Source organism: Coturnix japonica, chromosome 2 (assembly GCF_054131305.1).
Source record: "Coturnix japonica strain WE chromosome 2, WE-NBRP24, whole genome shotgun sequence".
Taxonomy (NCBI): Eukaryota; Metazoa; Chordata; class Aves; order Galliformes; family Phasianidae; genus Coturnix; species Coturnix japonica.
In genome coordinates, this window is record NC_140664.1 from 107,791,272 (window position 1) to 107,804,633 (window position 13,362).

The 13,362-nt window shown below is 37.6% G+C and overlaps 1 protein-coding gene across 11 annotated transcripts in view; it reads left to right on the forward strand.

The window, feature by feature from the left end:
• TBC1D5 (TBC1 domain family member 5) overlaps positions 1–13,362 on the forward strand; it is a 283,840-nt gene that overhangs the window by 256,388 nt on the left and 14,090 nt on the right. For all 11 annotated transcript variants that reach the window (XM_085538429.1, XM_085538430.1, XM_015853783.3 and 8 more), the window contains one exon: positions 3,042–3,141. In XM_085538429.1, coding sequence (XP_085394555.1) covers positions 3,042–3,141 — 100 coding nt within the window. The remainder of the gene's footprint in view (positions 1–3,041; positions 3,142–13,362) is intronic.

Genomic DNA, 13,362 nt, shown 5'->3' on the forward strand with positions numbered 1-13,362 from the left:
ATTGCCGCAGACTTTTCAATATTGTCCATTATTTTGTTATCTCCCCTAATAAGCAGCAGGCCTATGTTTTCTTCAAATCTCCTTTTGTTGTCCTCATACTTTCAAAATTCCATCTTGTTACCCTTTCATGTCCCACATTAATTTTAGCTCCAGCTGGGCTTTGTCCTGAGTGTTGTTCCTGTGCCCAAACAGTGTTTGTGTGCTTGTCCTTTGTTTCCTGACATTGTTTACACATATGTGTTCTCCATTTCCACCATTTCCATTTCAATATATGCTTTTATCATTTTAGCTCATTAAGAAACTCAGCCAGCTGGGCCTTCAGCATACCGTCTCCATAAATGCTGCTATCCAGACTTTTTCCTTTCTGCCATAGGATTAATGAGAAACAATACAAGGATTCATGTCCCATTCTCCCTTGCTCAAGATCCCTACAGTTACTTTTGAGGTAAAATGATTTCGTATCACCATGTAATTGGTGTCTGCATGAAAAAGCAGAAAGAAATCAGAACAGTAGGTGATCCCAAGTAGACCTTCTACAGCATGGACCTTGCACCATAGGGCAGTCTTCCTGCTACCAGAAGTCACAAGTCACAGGTTTCTATCCTTGGGAGTGCGTGTCTTCATCCCATTCTGTCAAGTCTCAGTTGCAATTACCCTGTCAAGGGGATAAACTTTCATGCTTTGAAAGATCCTGAGAGTCTCTTGTTAGCCATCAGAACACACTGGCCACTCTTCACCTGCTGCTGTGGTAACTCTAGCAGAGCAAACCTCCCACTCAAATGGTCACCCTCAGGGGACAGTCACCTGCCACAGTGCTGCAGGTGACTCCCAGAAGGGCACTGTCTCATAGCACATCATCACCATTTGGGTGTTGTCTTCCTATGCAAACAATCCATCTGGGTCTCTTGTGTGTAAAAAGCAAAGTTAACTATCTTGCTTATTTGCTCATCCTGCTGGCAGTGATCCTTGGTGTCTTTTCTGAGGGTGTCAGATTAACAAGAAGCTCAAAGTGCATTCGTTCATTCAGCCTTTTGCAAGATTTCATACTTGGCAGGAAACCTCTTGCACTGTCTGTGAGTTCCCATCCACGTTACCCTCCTTTGTGAGCACTGGGTGTGCAGAATGCTTCTGTCGCCCATGCTAGATGCCAGCTGAGCTGAAGGAACAATGTACTCAGCTCGTCTGCCAGATGACGAAGAACTTTTGTGCCATTGAAAAGGTTAGTTCTGTAATCTGCTCAAGTGGGCAGAGCTGTCCAAAAGCATTTAAAAATCAATTTACTGCTGTCATGATCCATGAATAAGAAGAAATAGTGTGGGAAATGTGGAGATATGAATTACCAGATGTTAAATTTTCTTATTCCGTTGTACAAGATAAACTGCTTCAATTACTAATGTTTTCTGTACAGTTGAAAATGTTATTTTATAGTAAGATTCTTGAATACTGCTTCCTCTCCCCATCTTACAGATAGACATGAAGTGCAGTGGTAATCTAAAATTCATGGTAGATTATTTCTTGCAATCACTAGCTATAAATGCAAGGTCTTCTGCAGACTGCTTGAGAAGCAATACAGATATGCATGTATAGGCTGTGACAGAATTGCAGGCTTTGAATGAGGTTAACCTTTCAGAAACAATAAATTGCCAACATCAACTCAATCCCTTTGAGGCTTAAGTTCTCAAAAGCATGAGGGATGAGTAAAATAAGGTGAGGGCTTATTAGCATAAGAAAATAGTAATGAAAAATTATTTCATATCTGTAGATTATAGGTGTGATGGAAAGATGCATACCCAGAAAATGATACTGCTGGATCTTGCAAAATGCTACCATTACATCTCTCTTTATTTATCAGTTGCTTTTGGAAATATGTTGTATATGTTATATTTCCTTTGCTTACCTGTGCATCTCGGTTTGTTGTGGAGATTAAGATCACTTGTATGTGTAAAAGAAGATCGATTCATTCCCTTTATTCTTGCTGACCAGTTTTGCATTTATTTCATTTGAAATGTAATTCACACTCTCACATTCAGCAATCTCCATCAAAAAGAGTATGATAAAACTGTATAAATTCCTTAGAAAAACAGCATGCTCAGAAGTTATTTTGCCTTCGTCTTCTTTAAATTGTGTTCTTGCATAAACAAACAAAAAGCTGCTTAATACTGAGTCTGTCTAAACTTTAAAGGTCTTTTTCTAAAGAAGCAGTGAACTTTCTCCCAGTATCATCTTCAAAGGTGAGACTGGATGTATTTGTAAATAGCAAACAAAAGTTCAGAGTTCAAAGAGAAATTCTTGGTTGCTATAATTTCTACTGCAGATGCAGATCATGTGGGACTTAAAATTATTTTTTGCAATGGTATTTTAAATTGTTAAGTACATTTTTGTTAAATAAATTGATAATGTAGACTAACAGTATGACAGTGAGTTGAAATTAGTTTTCACCTAAACACTACATTAAAAGTTTTGTGGAATTCCAATTGCCTTGGGAGGTTTTTCGTATATATAGAGCATATGTAACGCAAATAAATATCCCAAAATATATGATGGCCGTCATCATTGAGGTATAAGTCTCACTGTATGTGTTTTGAAATAGAAAAGTATTTTTTCTGAGCTTTTAAAGGAATTGCTGTAAAAATTACTCTAACAGAAGTGTGAATTTTTCTCTTTGATGAGTTTTTCAGTCATTGCTGTTGTGCTGTGTACAAGCAAAAACAAGTAGGTAACCTGGAAAATAAATGTGAGTTCTTAACCTTCCCTGGATAACATGCGGGAAAATAGGCAGGGGTTTTTTGGTCTCTTTAGTTGAAAAAATAACATTAATAAAAACTGAAGCATTAAGACCAAATCCTCTATCCATGAAATCATCAAAGAATTTAGAAGTCTTTTCATAAATAAATTCATAAAGTGATTCTCTTCATTTCCAAACTTTGCTTAAGAGCAAAGAAGTAGGAAAAATTAGAAGACATATAAACATTTCAGGAGTTGTATGATCAATTTTACTGTATACTGTATAAAGGTGTTGTTTTTTTCAATGCTTATTGTAGGAAGAGGAATTGGAGGCCCAAATTTCATTCCTACAAGGACAGCTAAACGACTTGGAAGCTATGTGCAAATATTGTGCAAAGATGATGAACACACATCTTGGTAAGTGCCATAACCTGTATTAACCTGATGATCTTTGCAAAGGCTCCTTTCATGTTTGGATTAGAACAAAAATAATATTGATGTAGTACACTGCGTGTTATTTTAGAAGTCACAATGAAAACTGAATTAATGTATGCAGTTGTTTTATCAGATAATGCTAATCACTGTTCTGGGCTTCCTGGTTCATAAAAGACTAGGATCTCCTAGAAGGAGTCCATTGGAGGGCCGCAAAGATGATAAAGGGTCTGGAGCATCTCCCATATGAAAAGAGGCTGAGTAACTTGAGTCTGTTCAGCCTGGGGAAGACTGAGGGATCTGATTAATATTTGTAAATATCTAAAGGGAGATGGGTGGCAGATGGATAAGGCCAGACTTCTCAGTGCTGTGTAGCAATAGGACAAGGAGTAATGGTGTAAAATTTGAGCATAGGAGGACTTCTTCATGATAAGGGTGACGGAGCACTGGATTAGGCTGCCAGGGGAGGCTGTGGAGTCTCCTTCTATGGAGATATTCAAGACCCACCTGGATGCCTACTCAGTAACTTATTGTAGGGAACTTGCTCTAGCAGGGGGGTTGGACTCGGTGATCTCTTGAGGCCCTTTCCAACTCCTGAGGTTCTGTGATTAGTATCATACTGTTATAACTATTAAAGTTGAGACTGTATTAGCCACTGACAATGCTAAGAAAAAATTAGTCATTTTATCACAGATGGTCTTTGTTCTAAAGATTTTGTGTTTTGTTAGAGGTGTGCTAGAACTCACATCTCATTCTGTAAGCTTGTCTGCAGTTCAGCAGTCCCAGAATCATACTTTGTGCATGTAGTGATAGTTGTATAAAATCCATATGCTTTCATTAAATATAGCATCTGCACAGTCTACACTGGTCATTTTCATTTTGTAAAAGTGCTTTGCCATAGGCTAGCTACTTTGTAGTGTTTTTCTTAGACCAGGAGAAATATGTTAAAATAGAAGCTACATTGGGAAACAACAAATACTCCATTTTATAATTTGATTTATATATTGCCAAGAATAATCAGAAAAAAAATAAACTAAAAGCTTCAGTCGATTCAGGTATTAAATATACTTTGCTAGACTTTGATAAAAGCAGTATTTTTAAACTGTGTTGAACCAAAGTCCAAAGGTTACTATATTTAGTTATGTGCAAAATGCACCATTATTAAGAAATCAGAGCACAAGTGCAACATTTTCAAGGTTTGTTTATATCCTGCAACATCACAGTCGAAGCAAAATAATTTCAAGTTGAGTGTTTCAGTGGGTAGAACTAAATATACAACACCTAAATTTACCAGGTCAAAAAGATCAGATGAGAAAGCCGAGCTGTACTTGCATTTTCATTTTCTTTTATGTGTGTCCATATAATTTTAGTATCCACTGTTACGATCCAAGGAAAAGCTATAAATACCATGTTATTTGAAAGTTTGGAATCACAGCCTTCAAAAGCCAAGTGTAAACCACTAAGCACAACAGCTTTATTCTGCTGTAGTTTATTCCTTCTGCAAGGGCACTTGCGCAATGGTATAGACAAATGCACTTAAATCCTTTAGCAATTAACAGTTAATTACAATAAATAGAATACAAGAGAGACTGAGGTGCCACCAACCTTACCAGTTCCTGCTTTTGTAGCAAACTGAAGAGCCTAGGCATCTCCAGTTTAGCTAGCAGATGATCCATGGCATGCTAGGAATAAAACCAGCAAGATTCTTGCCAGTATGACCTGTGCAAAATTGTCAGGCGATCCAAGCAGCACACATCAGCAAGCTGACCAAGAAAACACTCAACAGCTCCAGCGAGCACCTCTCAGGTATTGTCTCCAGAATCCAACCATTACTCATTGCACCAAGAAATGACAGCAAAATAAAACTCAGAAAAAACCTGGTCATTTCCAGGTTGGAGGAAAGGTTAGCAAGGGCAGCTATTGCAACTAGTCTAGTATGCCCCAGGTATCTCTTAACAATGAAAATTACTTCATTTCAGAAACCCCAGAGTTGATAACAATGAATTATATACACATGGTGATAAAAATCTCTTAACAAAGTCTTTGCTAGCCGGAACACTTTTTGATTCTCTTAAATGGGTTACTTTTTACAGCAGACCATTTTTATTGTCTTCCTTTTAGTTTTTTAGGGCTTTCACATGCTTTTTCTATTGGGTTAATCAGGTCAGGATATGCTATATTAGCAGTTGGCAGAGCAAAGTGGTCATTTTACAAAGGGAAAATCAGTTCTTTACTTCTGTGTGACAATTCCTCTTCTTTAAAATGTGTAGTGCAGCATTGCATCAGTACACTTTGATGCAGTGATAGGTTCAGGTGATAATCCAGTACGATCTTTAAAATTCTGTGACTCACAGCTTTTTAAGCACTGGAACTTACCCTCTAGGTATAATCATGAAATGTTTAATTCCATATGTGTTCCGTGTATTTGATTGTGTTGAAATTCACTTGCTGTCATTTGAATTTTTAGCTGAATAAGTCAGTTTTTTTCTGCAGTGTACTCTGTTTCCTGATAGCACTCAAAACGGAGACTCTGCTGTTATGCATTTAATAGTTGGTTAAATTATTAATAAAAACATATGGATATCCACAACTTGAGGAGTCACCCACAATAAATTCCTTCTAAGGTCTGTCTAAGATCTGCCTTTCAAATCCTGTTCTAAGTTGTTTGTGCAAACTTTGTCACTCAAGCTTCTTTCCTTCATTGACTACATTATATTTGCAGCTCACTTTTTAACAAAACAGTATTAATTGTAGCTTATGGAAATGTGTATCCAGTAAGCAACACAGAACTACTTGACTGGCACCATGAACAGAGAGTATCAAACAATTGTAGGATGGTCTTTCTCTTACAGGAGGGATCCTGTTGACCATCAGGACAGTTACTTTGTGACATGACAGAGATGTCATGTTATAGCTCAGAAATGGTTGAGATAACCAGGAAGTCATCTGTTCTTTTTTTTTAGTCATTTACAATCTATTTGCATCGAATAGGATTATTATTATGTATTGCATACTATAACTTTATCTGATATCTTCTTAGAAAAGGATTTTGTTTAATTAAAATCTTAGTCAGAAATAGTCCTCGATCTCTTTTTACCAAGAATTTTGCCTTTCTTTATGTTTCTGCAAATACCTTTTATTAGAGCATTTTCTTTGCATAGAACATGAGGAATGACCAGAAGGGATAGAAAAACAGTTTTTATTTTGTTCATGTATTCGAAGATGCTTTTATTGAATGTTTATCTACTTCTGTAAATAACACACACGGTGAACCACACAGCAATGACATAATTAACTGCTTGTAATATCAAGGGATGTTACCATGGTAATGAATGATGATTCTGAAATATTACTACTGATTGCTACGTGTAGAAATTAGAAATAGGCTTTTGATCATGAAAACAGAGGAAAGTTATTCCATGGTTTTTGTCTCCTTCTTAGAGCTCTTCAGCAGAAAGAGCTTTAATTTTCTTCCCCCTTTCCCTTTACCACTGAAGCATTGCTGAGGTGGGCTGCCTTTTAATGCCTCCAAGGATAATTGTTGAAATTTGTGTGTGTAGAACTGGCAGACAAGAAGGCAGATTTTGCTTCTGTTACCACCCTTTTCCACCAGCTTGTCATAGCTTTCAAAAGAAAGAATTTCATATGTTCCATTTTTCCATTAATGAAATGAAAATGCATCCAATCTTGTAAGCCTGTCCTGCGGCTTTGTTTGTAATATAAATGCAGAATATTACTCAGCTGACAGTGAAAGAATACATTTGCCGTAGCTATTACTGCTTCAGCATTATCACAGATATATTTTTTCTGATGTTTCTTTTTAGACAGGCCTTTTTCAGGGAGTAATATCCCCTTTATGCCTTCAGAAATACAGTTATTTTCTTCAGCATTTTCTTTCTGAGGTACTTTTCTTTTAATGCTCATTAACATCTCAAGGCTTACTGATTCAGAAAGCTGTAATATACTGGTTAAATATCACAGTGTTGTAACCTAACATACTGTTACTTACTTCCTTGAATAATTTTAATTGCTTCCTCTTTTCTTTAACTGTGGCAAAAGAAAGGGATTGAGGTAGCAGGTGCAGTCGGAAATCATATTTCCTCTGTTCAATGTGACCTCCGTCTGAAGTCTTAGAGCAGATCATGAATAATTTATCTAAGTGACTGGCACCCAAGTATCACTCCAAAGGTTCCATAGTATCTATTGGTAGGCTCCTCTCTTGCCCTTCACATTCCATGTGGAATTGAGATTTAGGTGTTAGCGAAGTCAGTTCAGAGATTCTCAGACAGAAAGCCTTTATTGCATCCCAGGCCTGAGACCACACAATACTGTTAGGCGACAGTTCAAATGACAGCAGTTAGCAATAGTGACATCTGAGACCTGCTTTTCCAGAATTCTTAGGGTTTGTTTTTTGTCAGTATCCACCCAGGATTAAAGCACAGCCACTTAACAAAAAGTTACTCAAAACTCTGGAGAAGTATAAACCCTCCAATGGCCCGTAATAATATGAGGGCTTGTGAAAGAAGTTTGTGAGTTGAACAGTTTTGCTCCAGGGAGAAAAGTGATGAATTTTAAAATGTCATCTTTTTATAAGGGACAGGAACCAATCCATCATCACTGTTCTTAAAACTGAAGTACCTAACATTTGTTTCCTGCAGAGATGCAGCTTCAGACCTCCAAGTATGTAAAAGCGTACCAAATAATTACACATTTAGTACAGCAAGTCCCTTTCATGAGAGAAAAATTTCAGCTATGTGCATCTTTATATAGAAACTATTCCTTTCTGATGGGTAATTTATCAGGTTGTGAAAGAGTAGAAACTAAGATCATTCCACTCTTGGTTTTGCTTAAGGGCAGGACTGCATAAATATAGACAGGTTGCTTCCAGAGTGAGCTGGGGTCCAGGATTAATTTAGTTACTTTCTCACAGCATAGACCCTCCACTAATAAGCCCTGTATCCTCACACCAGCTCTGCAAAGGGTTAGCTCGCATGGTTCTGCACAACACCCTAGAAATACGTACAAAGGTACCCAACAAAGATATAACCATGTTTATACAGAATGAATATGTCTGCCTGCTTTTATGAGCTTCATCTTTTTACTGGTGCTACTACTTCTAGAGAAGAGTCATCCAACCTGTTGGCTTTCCTGGGCTACACTGAGTGAGTGAAGAGGAATTTTCTTGGGCCACATATGCGCACCTTGCTCCAAAAGTAATACCTTCTGTTTATTTCCATGGAAACTATAACAGATACAAAGAGCACAATAAGACTGTTATTGTGTGTTATTGTGTGTGCCCCGGTGGCACAGTGGTAGGAATGCTGCTTTGCAACACTGGGGCCCATGCTCGAACCCCCCTGTGGCGCAAGTGGTAGAAGTGCCGCTCTGCTACACAGAGGCTCAAATCCCGGGGGCTGGACTCGATGATCTCTAAGGTCCCGCAGAAGACTATGATACTATGATGATACTATGATACTGTTTGATAGAGCAATCTGTCAGCAACAAAACACTCTTTTTAAACATGGCTTCTACCAGTAGCTGTGCATTTTTACCAGTAGTGAGCAAGGGCATGCATGCAAAGCCCATAAAAATCTGCACCAGCAGAGGTGACACACTGTCACTACTGCCTAAACAAGCCACTCACCACTTCTCTGTGATCACATCCACTGTTTGGTTCACGTTCAGCAAGTGTCAGTGACTGTCAGTGGGTGTGAATGTTTTGCATGGAGGAGGTCAGTCACTCACCTGGGCTTCATACACACTTCCATGTCAAAAGCCATTTTGTCACACTGCCCCTCTGCTGCCATTTGTTGCATGACCCCAAAATGGAACGGAATATTGGGTGGGAAGGTTCAGCCTCTACTACCATACCACCAACATCCACGTGGGCCAACATAATAAAATAGGATGCATTACTTTCGGAGCAGTCCCCATAAAGTATATATAATATAGTTAATATAGATAAGTAACAACATTTATTTAAATTTTTTTTTTATTAAAACATAAATGAAGGGGAGCAACAAAACCATAAAACCAGTGAGATATGTGTCCATGTTTTTCTGACCAGCATCGGGCTGGTTTGCTGGAAGTGGATGCCATTCTTGAATTGCTCAGTTCAAAAATTGTTCCATATGGGGCTGACCCTATACAGGACTATCCTGAAAGTGCATTTTCTATTATGACTTTCCTATATCTTTCTATGTCTTTCACTAGTATTCCAGTGTGTCTCTGCTCCTCCAGCATGGACTATAAAAGGGAAGTGGAAAGGGAAGTTTCATCCCTCCTCTTAAACACCACCAGCATTCTGCCACTGAAATGCCTGCTCTATGCTTTTCTATGTAGAGTGTAAATAACTGCTTACTTACAAAATGCCCAGAAGTTATGGCATCATAGTTAAAAAATAAAATAAAATAAAATAAAATAAAATAAAATAAAATAAAATAAAATAAAATAAAATAAAATAAAATAAAATAAAATAAAATAAAATAAAATAAAATAAGAAATGCAGTCTTTTACCCAACTAGGTGGCTTACTGTTCACAGAGAGCATCTTTGGGTAAGATAACAGGACATGTTTCTGCCACAGGCATCAGGAAATGCTGGCAACTGTAAGACTCACTTAGAGTTATACTGCCTGACATCTCCCAGACAAATATTACTCAGAAGACTCATTAAACATAGTTCAGAGCCACCTTTTCACTGCAATTATTGCAAACATGGTAAACACAAAAGGAGAAATAAAAATACAGAACAGAGACATACAGGATATAGTTACTAGTATAATTTCAGTCATCGTATGATGAAACCAACCAAGACACTTGTTTTATATCAGCTTCACAGGACTAAAACTCTTACAGAAGCTAAATTGCAGCATGACTAAATTATTAACTTACCCATTATTTCCATAACTGAACCATACTGTTGTCACTGTTTTGCTTGTTATTTTCTTCAAGATCTACTTCTGATTTAATCAGCCAGGAGAGCAGGGGCATATGTGATGTTTCTTTCACTCTTCATACTTCATTTAGATATTCGTCGTTGTCCATCATGTTGAGAACACTTGTCATCATTAGGGGAAGGGCATAGAAGCTACTTGAATGATTCTAGAAACCAGCTATTTTCAGTGAAGAAGACTGCAGTTAGTAGATGGACCAGGTCACATGGAAAAGTCCTTGTCATCTGAACAGAGTGGCAGCACGACAAAAACTTATAGAAAGAGCAGATAGGAATTAAGTTTGTGCAGATTTATCAAATCTATACAAGATATTCAAAATTGCAGAGGAAAAATAATAAGGCAAACAGTAAAATGGCTTTCCTTTAACATGTGCTTCTAATTATTAATGGGAATGTAACTGCACCTCACAGCTGGGATTGATGTGCTTTTCAGTTTTAATCTGGGAACAAATTCAGCACTACTGTCAATAATGTACTCCCAAGGACTTCTGAGTAAGTGATACAAATATGACTCAGAGCTTACAAGATCTTTCTTTTTTTAAGTAAGTCAAAGCTAATGTAAATTGCAGTCTCTTCTACTAGATTAAACAATTTCATGGGAAACTGATGATGCTACTGAATGGACATGCTATAGAATTTAGTCATTTCTGACATCAGACTTCTAAGGAACAATATAAGAGAATGTGTAGTCATCTTGCTCAAAACCCATATACACTCATTGGATATCTAGAAAGTATTGAAGAGCACAACACTACTTTTAGGAGTAGCATCCATCTTCTCATAGCACATATGCCACTAATGTCTTCTGTTACAGAAATGCCACAGATGTAAAGGTTTAGAAACAACAGTCTGCAGTGAACGTAGAGACTAGAGTTGATAGCTGACTGACATTTCTTAAATGAAGGAATAACTGTGAGACAAACAAAAAAGTCTCAAAAAATTACCAAAAAAAAAGTAGTTTAAAATACATATGAGTAACTAAAAATAGTTTGAGTGATACAATGAAGTTTGTAAATCGTCCTCATTCTTTCTTCCCATCCTCTGTAGGTGGCATTTCAAGTTAGTATCTGTGCCATATCAGTCTCTACCCATGAAGAGAACAGAAAGTCCTGTAGTTGTTGTCAAGATCCGTAATTTCTCTATTTATGCTACTTGAAAATTGAAAGCACTTGTATCAAACTGAGTATTCCCTCTTAATGAAGAAGTCTTTAGATTAGATGCTTTAGTTTTCCTTGCATGTTGACAGATTCCTTTACTGTATGACACGCATCATAGAAAATGTCCTTAAATATATTTTTAATAGAACTTTAGGCTTTTGTGGATGTTTGCTGTCAAAACTCTCAATCTATCCATGTTTTCATGTGGCTTTTACCACAATGGTATTTGAGTAAATCATTCTGTTTGTAAAATCAAAAGCAGTTTTAATTAATTCAGCCATACAAGGAGTAGACAACTTTGCGTTTTGGAAGTCTACATGATCTACAAGAACTGTCTTTAGCACAGCCGTAGCAGTTTTCTAGTGTACTGTCTGCAATCCATGGCAGTATGAAGCATTTAGATTGTGAGGGAATGAAATAGTACAGTTTTCCCTTAGGATGGGCTGCAAGTTCTTATGGCTATTAAGATTGTCACTTATGCAGAGCAAATTGTCATTTGCTTGTCACTTCACACTAAAGTATTTTTTTCTATTTCTAGTGAATGTAAACAGAAATAGGAAGACAATCATCCCACAAAAAAACTGGGAAAGGAAAAAAATTGCCTTGAACCTTCAGAAAAACATGTTGCTCGGAAGAGCTCAGAAGCTAGCGGTCTTAGTAGGTATTTGTAGTCATGGGTAAAGAAGGATGCATGTGAGACCTGCAGATGTCATTTGTCTCAACAGTGATCAAGACTGTCCACTCGTGGAAGTAGTGTGGGATAATACAGACTCTTAGCACCATCAGGGCCAAAATTTCTAAAAAAAAAAATCATTTCTGTATATCAAGAGCATGCTCTGTCACCTGTCATGGGATCACAGCATCCATGCTTTTCCTGTGTTCTCTTTGGAATCACAGGTTGTCTGTGTATACGCTGTTGTCTTTGAACACCTTAGCATTGACATAAACATAATATATACGTTAAGCAAGATTTGAAAGAACGAGTTTTCCTGTTCAAGGTTCATAACACTTCTAGTAGAAATGAGGTATTTGCAGTAAAAACAGAGAAAAAATCATTATCAGAAGCTAAATGTCCATCCTTCAAGCTTTCTAATAGTAGTGAAAACAGATGTCTTGCTGTTGCTAGTATTGTGTTGGAAATCTCGGAAACGTTTCATATAAACTTTCATTTCATTAAAAAAAGATAGAAAAGAATTGAAACACAGGAGTTCTCTGCCGGCCTTGAAATCTGTGTGAACTTGGGGGTTTTTTGTTTCCTCACTAGGAATATAACAGAGCTGAAGTGGTACACATCTCTTCCCCTACTTCTGATGACCTTGGCAATAAGAATGCCTTTTTGCACTGTGACTTTGAATCAAGGATGAGAAAAACAGATTTAACATTATTCTAGCACTGTTGATTGTTCACAAATGACTGATAAGGGACTACTAATAGAGAGCTATCGTTCATAATGTAGTTTGCAGCTCTTTGTAGTTGGCTCCTCTCACCTGAAGGCGCCTTCCTGGGAAGGTCACACAGAGACTGGTTTAAACTGGAAATGTGGAGAAAAATGCACTGCAAAAAGACAATGGAATAGGAGAAAGCAAAGAATCTAAGAGTGAGGGTGTTAAGGTTATTGCCAGATTCAGTCTTCTCCTGCTACCCATGATCTGTGTCAGTAGAAAATTAAGTCCAGGTTATGCCTTGATACTGCCGGACTGCAGGCCTGTATTACTCCCACCACCCTGGTGGAAATGAAGAAGTGCCGGTTTGTCTTCCACATGCATAGCTGTAAGGGGATGGATGCCCGAGACAGCCTTGCATGCAACAGACTAGCTTTCCCACTGGTGCTACTATCTGTCCTCATTTAGCACTGCTGTGTGTTTCTTGCAGTACCAGTATTGAAAGCATGCTTATTTTTCAATGTCTGTTAGTTTACTTAATGAGCATCTAAAATAATTAGGCAAAACATAGCAGCTTTTTCACCTTCAAAGAGGAAATTTGGCCTGTAAATGTAATAGCTTTTGAACAGCCCCTTTCCCTGGATGAGGAGCTCAGCAGTTACTCTATTCACCATCATGCAATATGTAGCAGTTCAGTCATCAAAGAGCATAAGC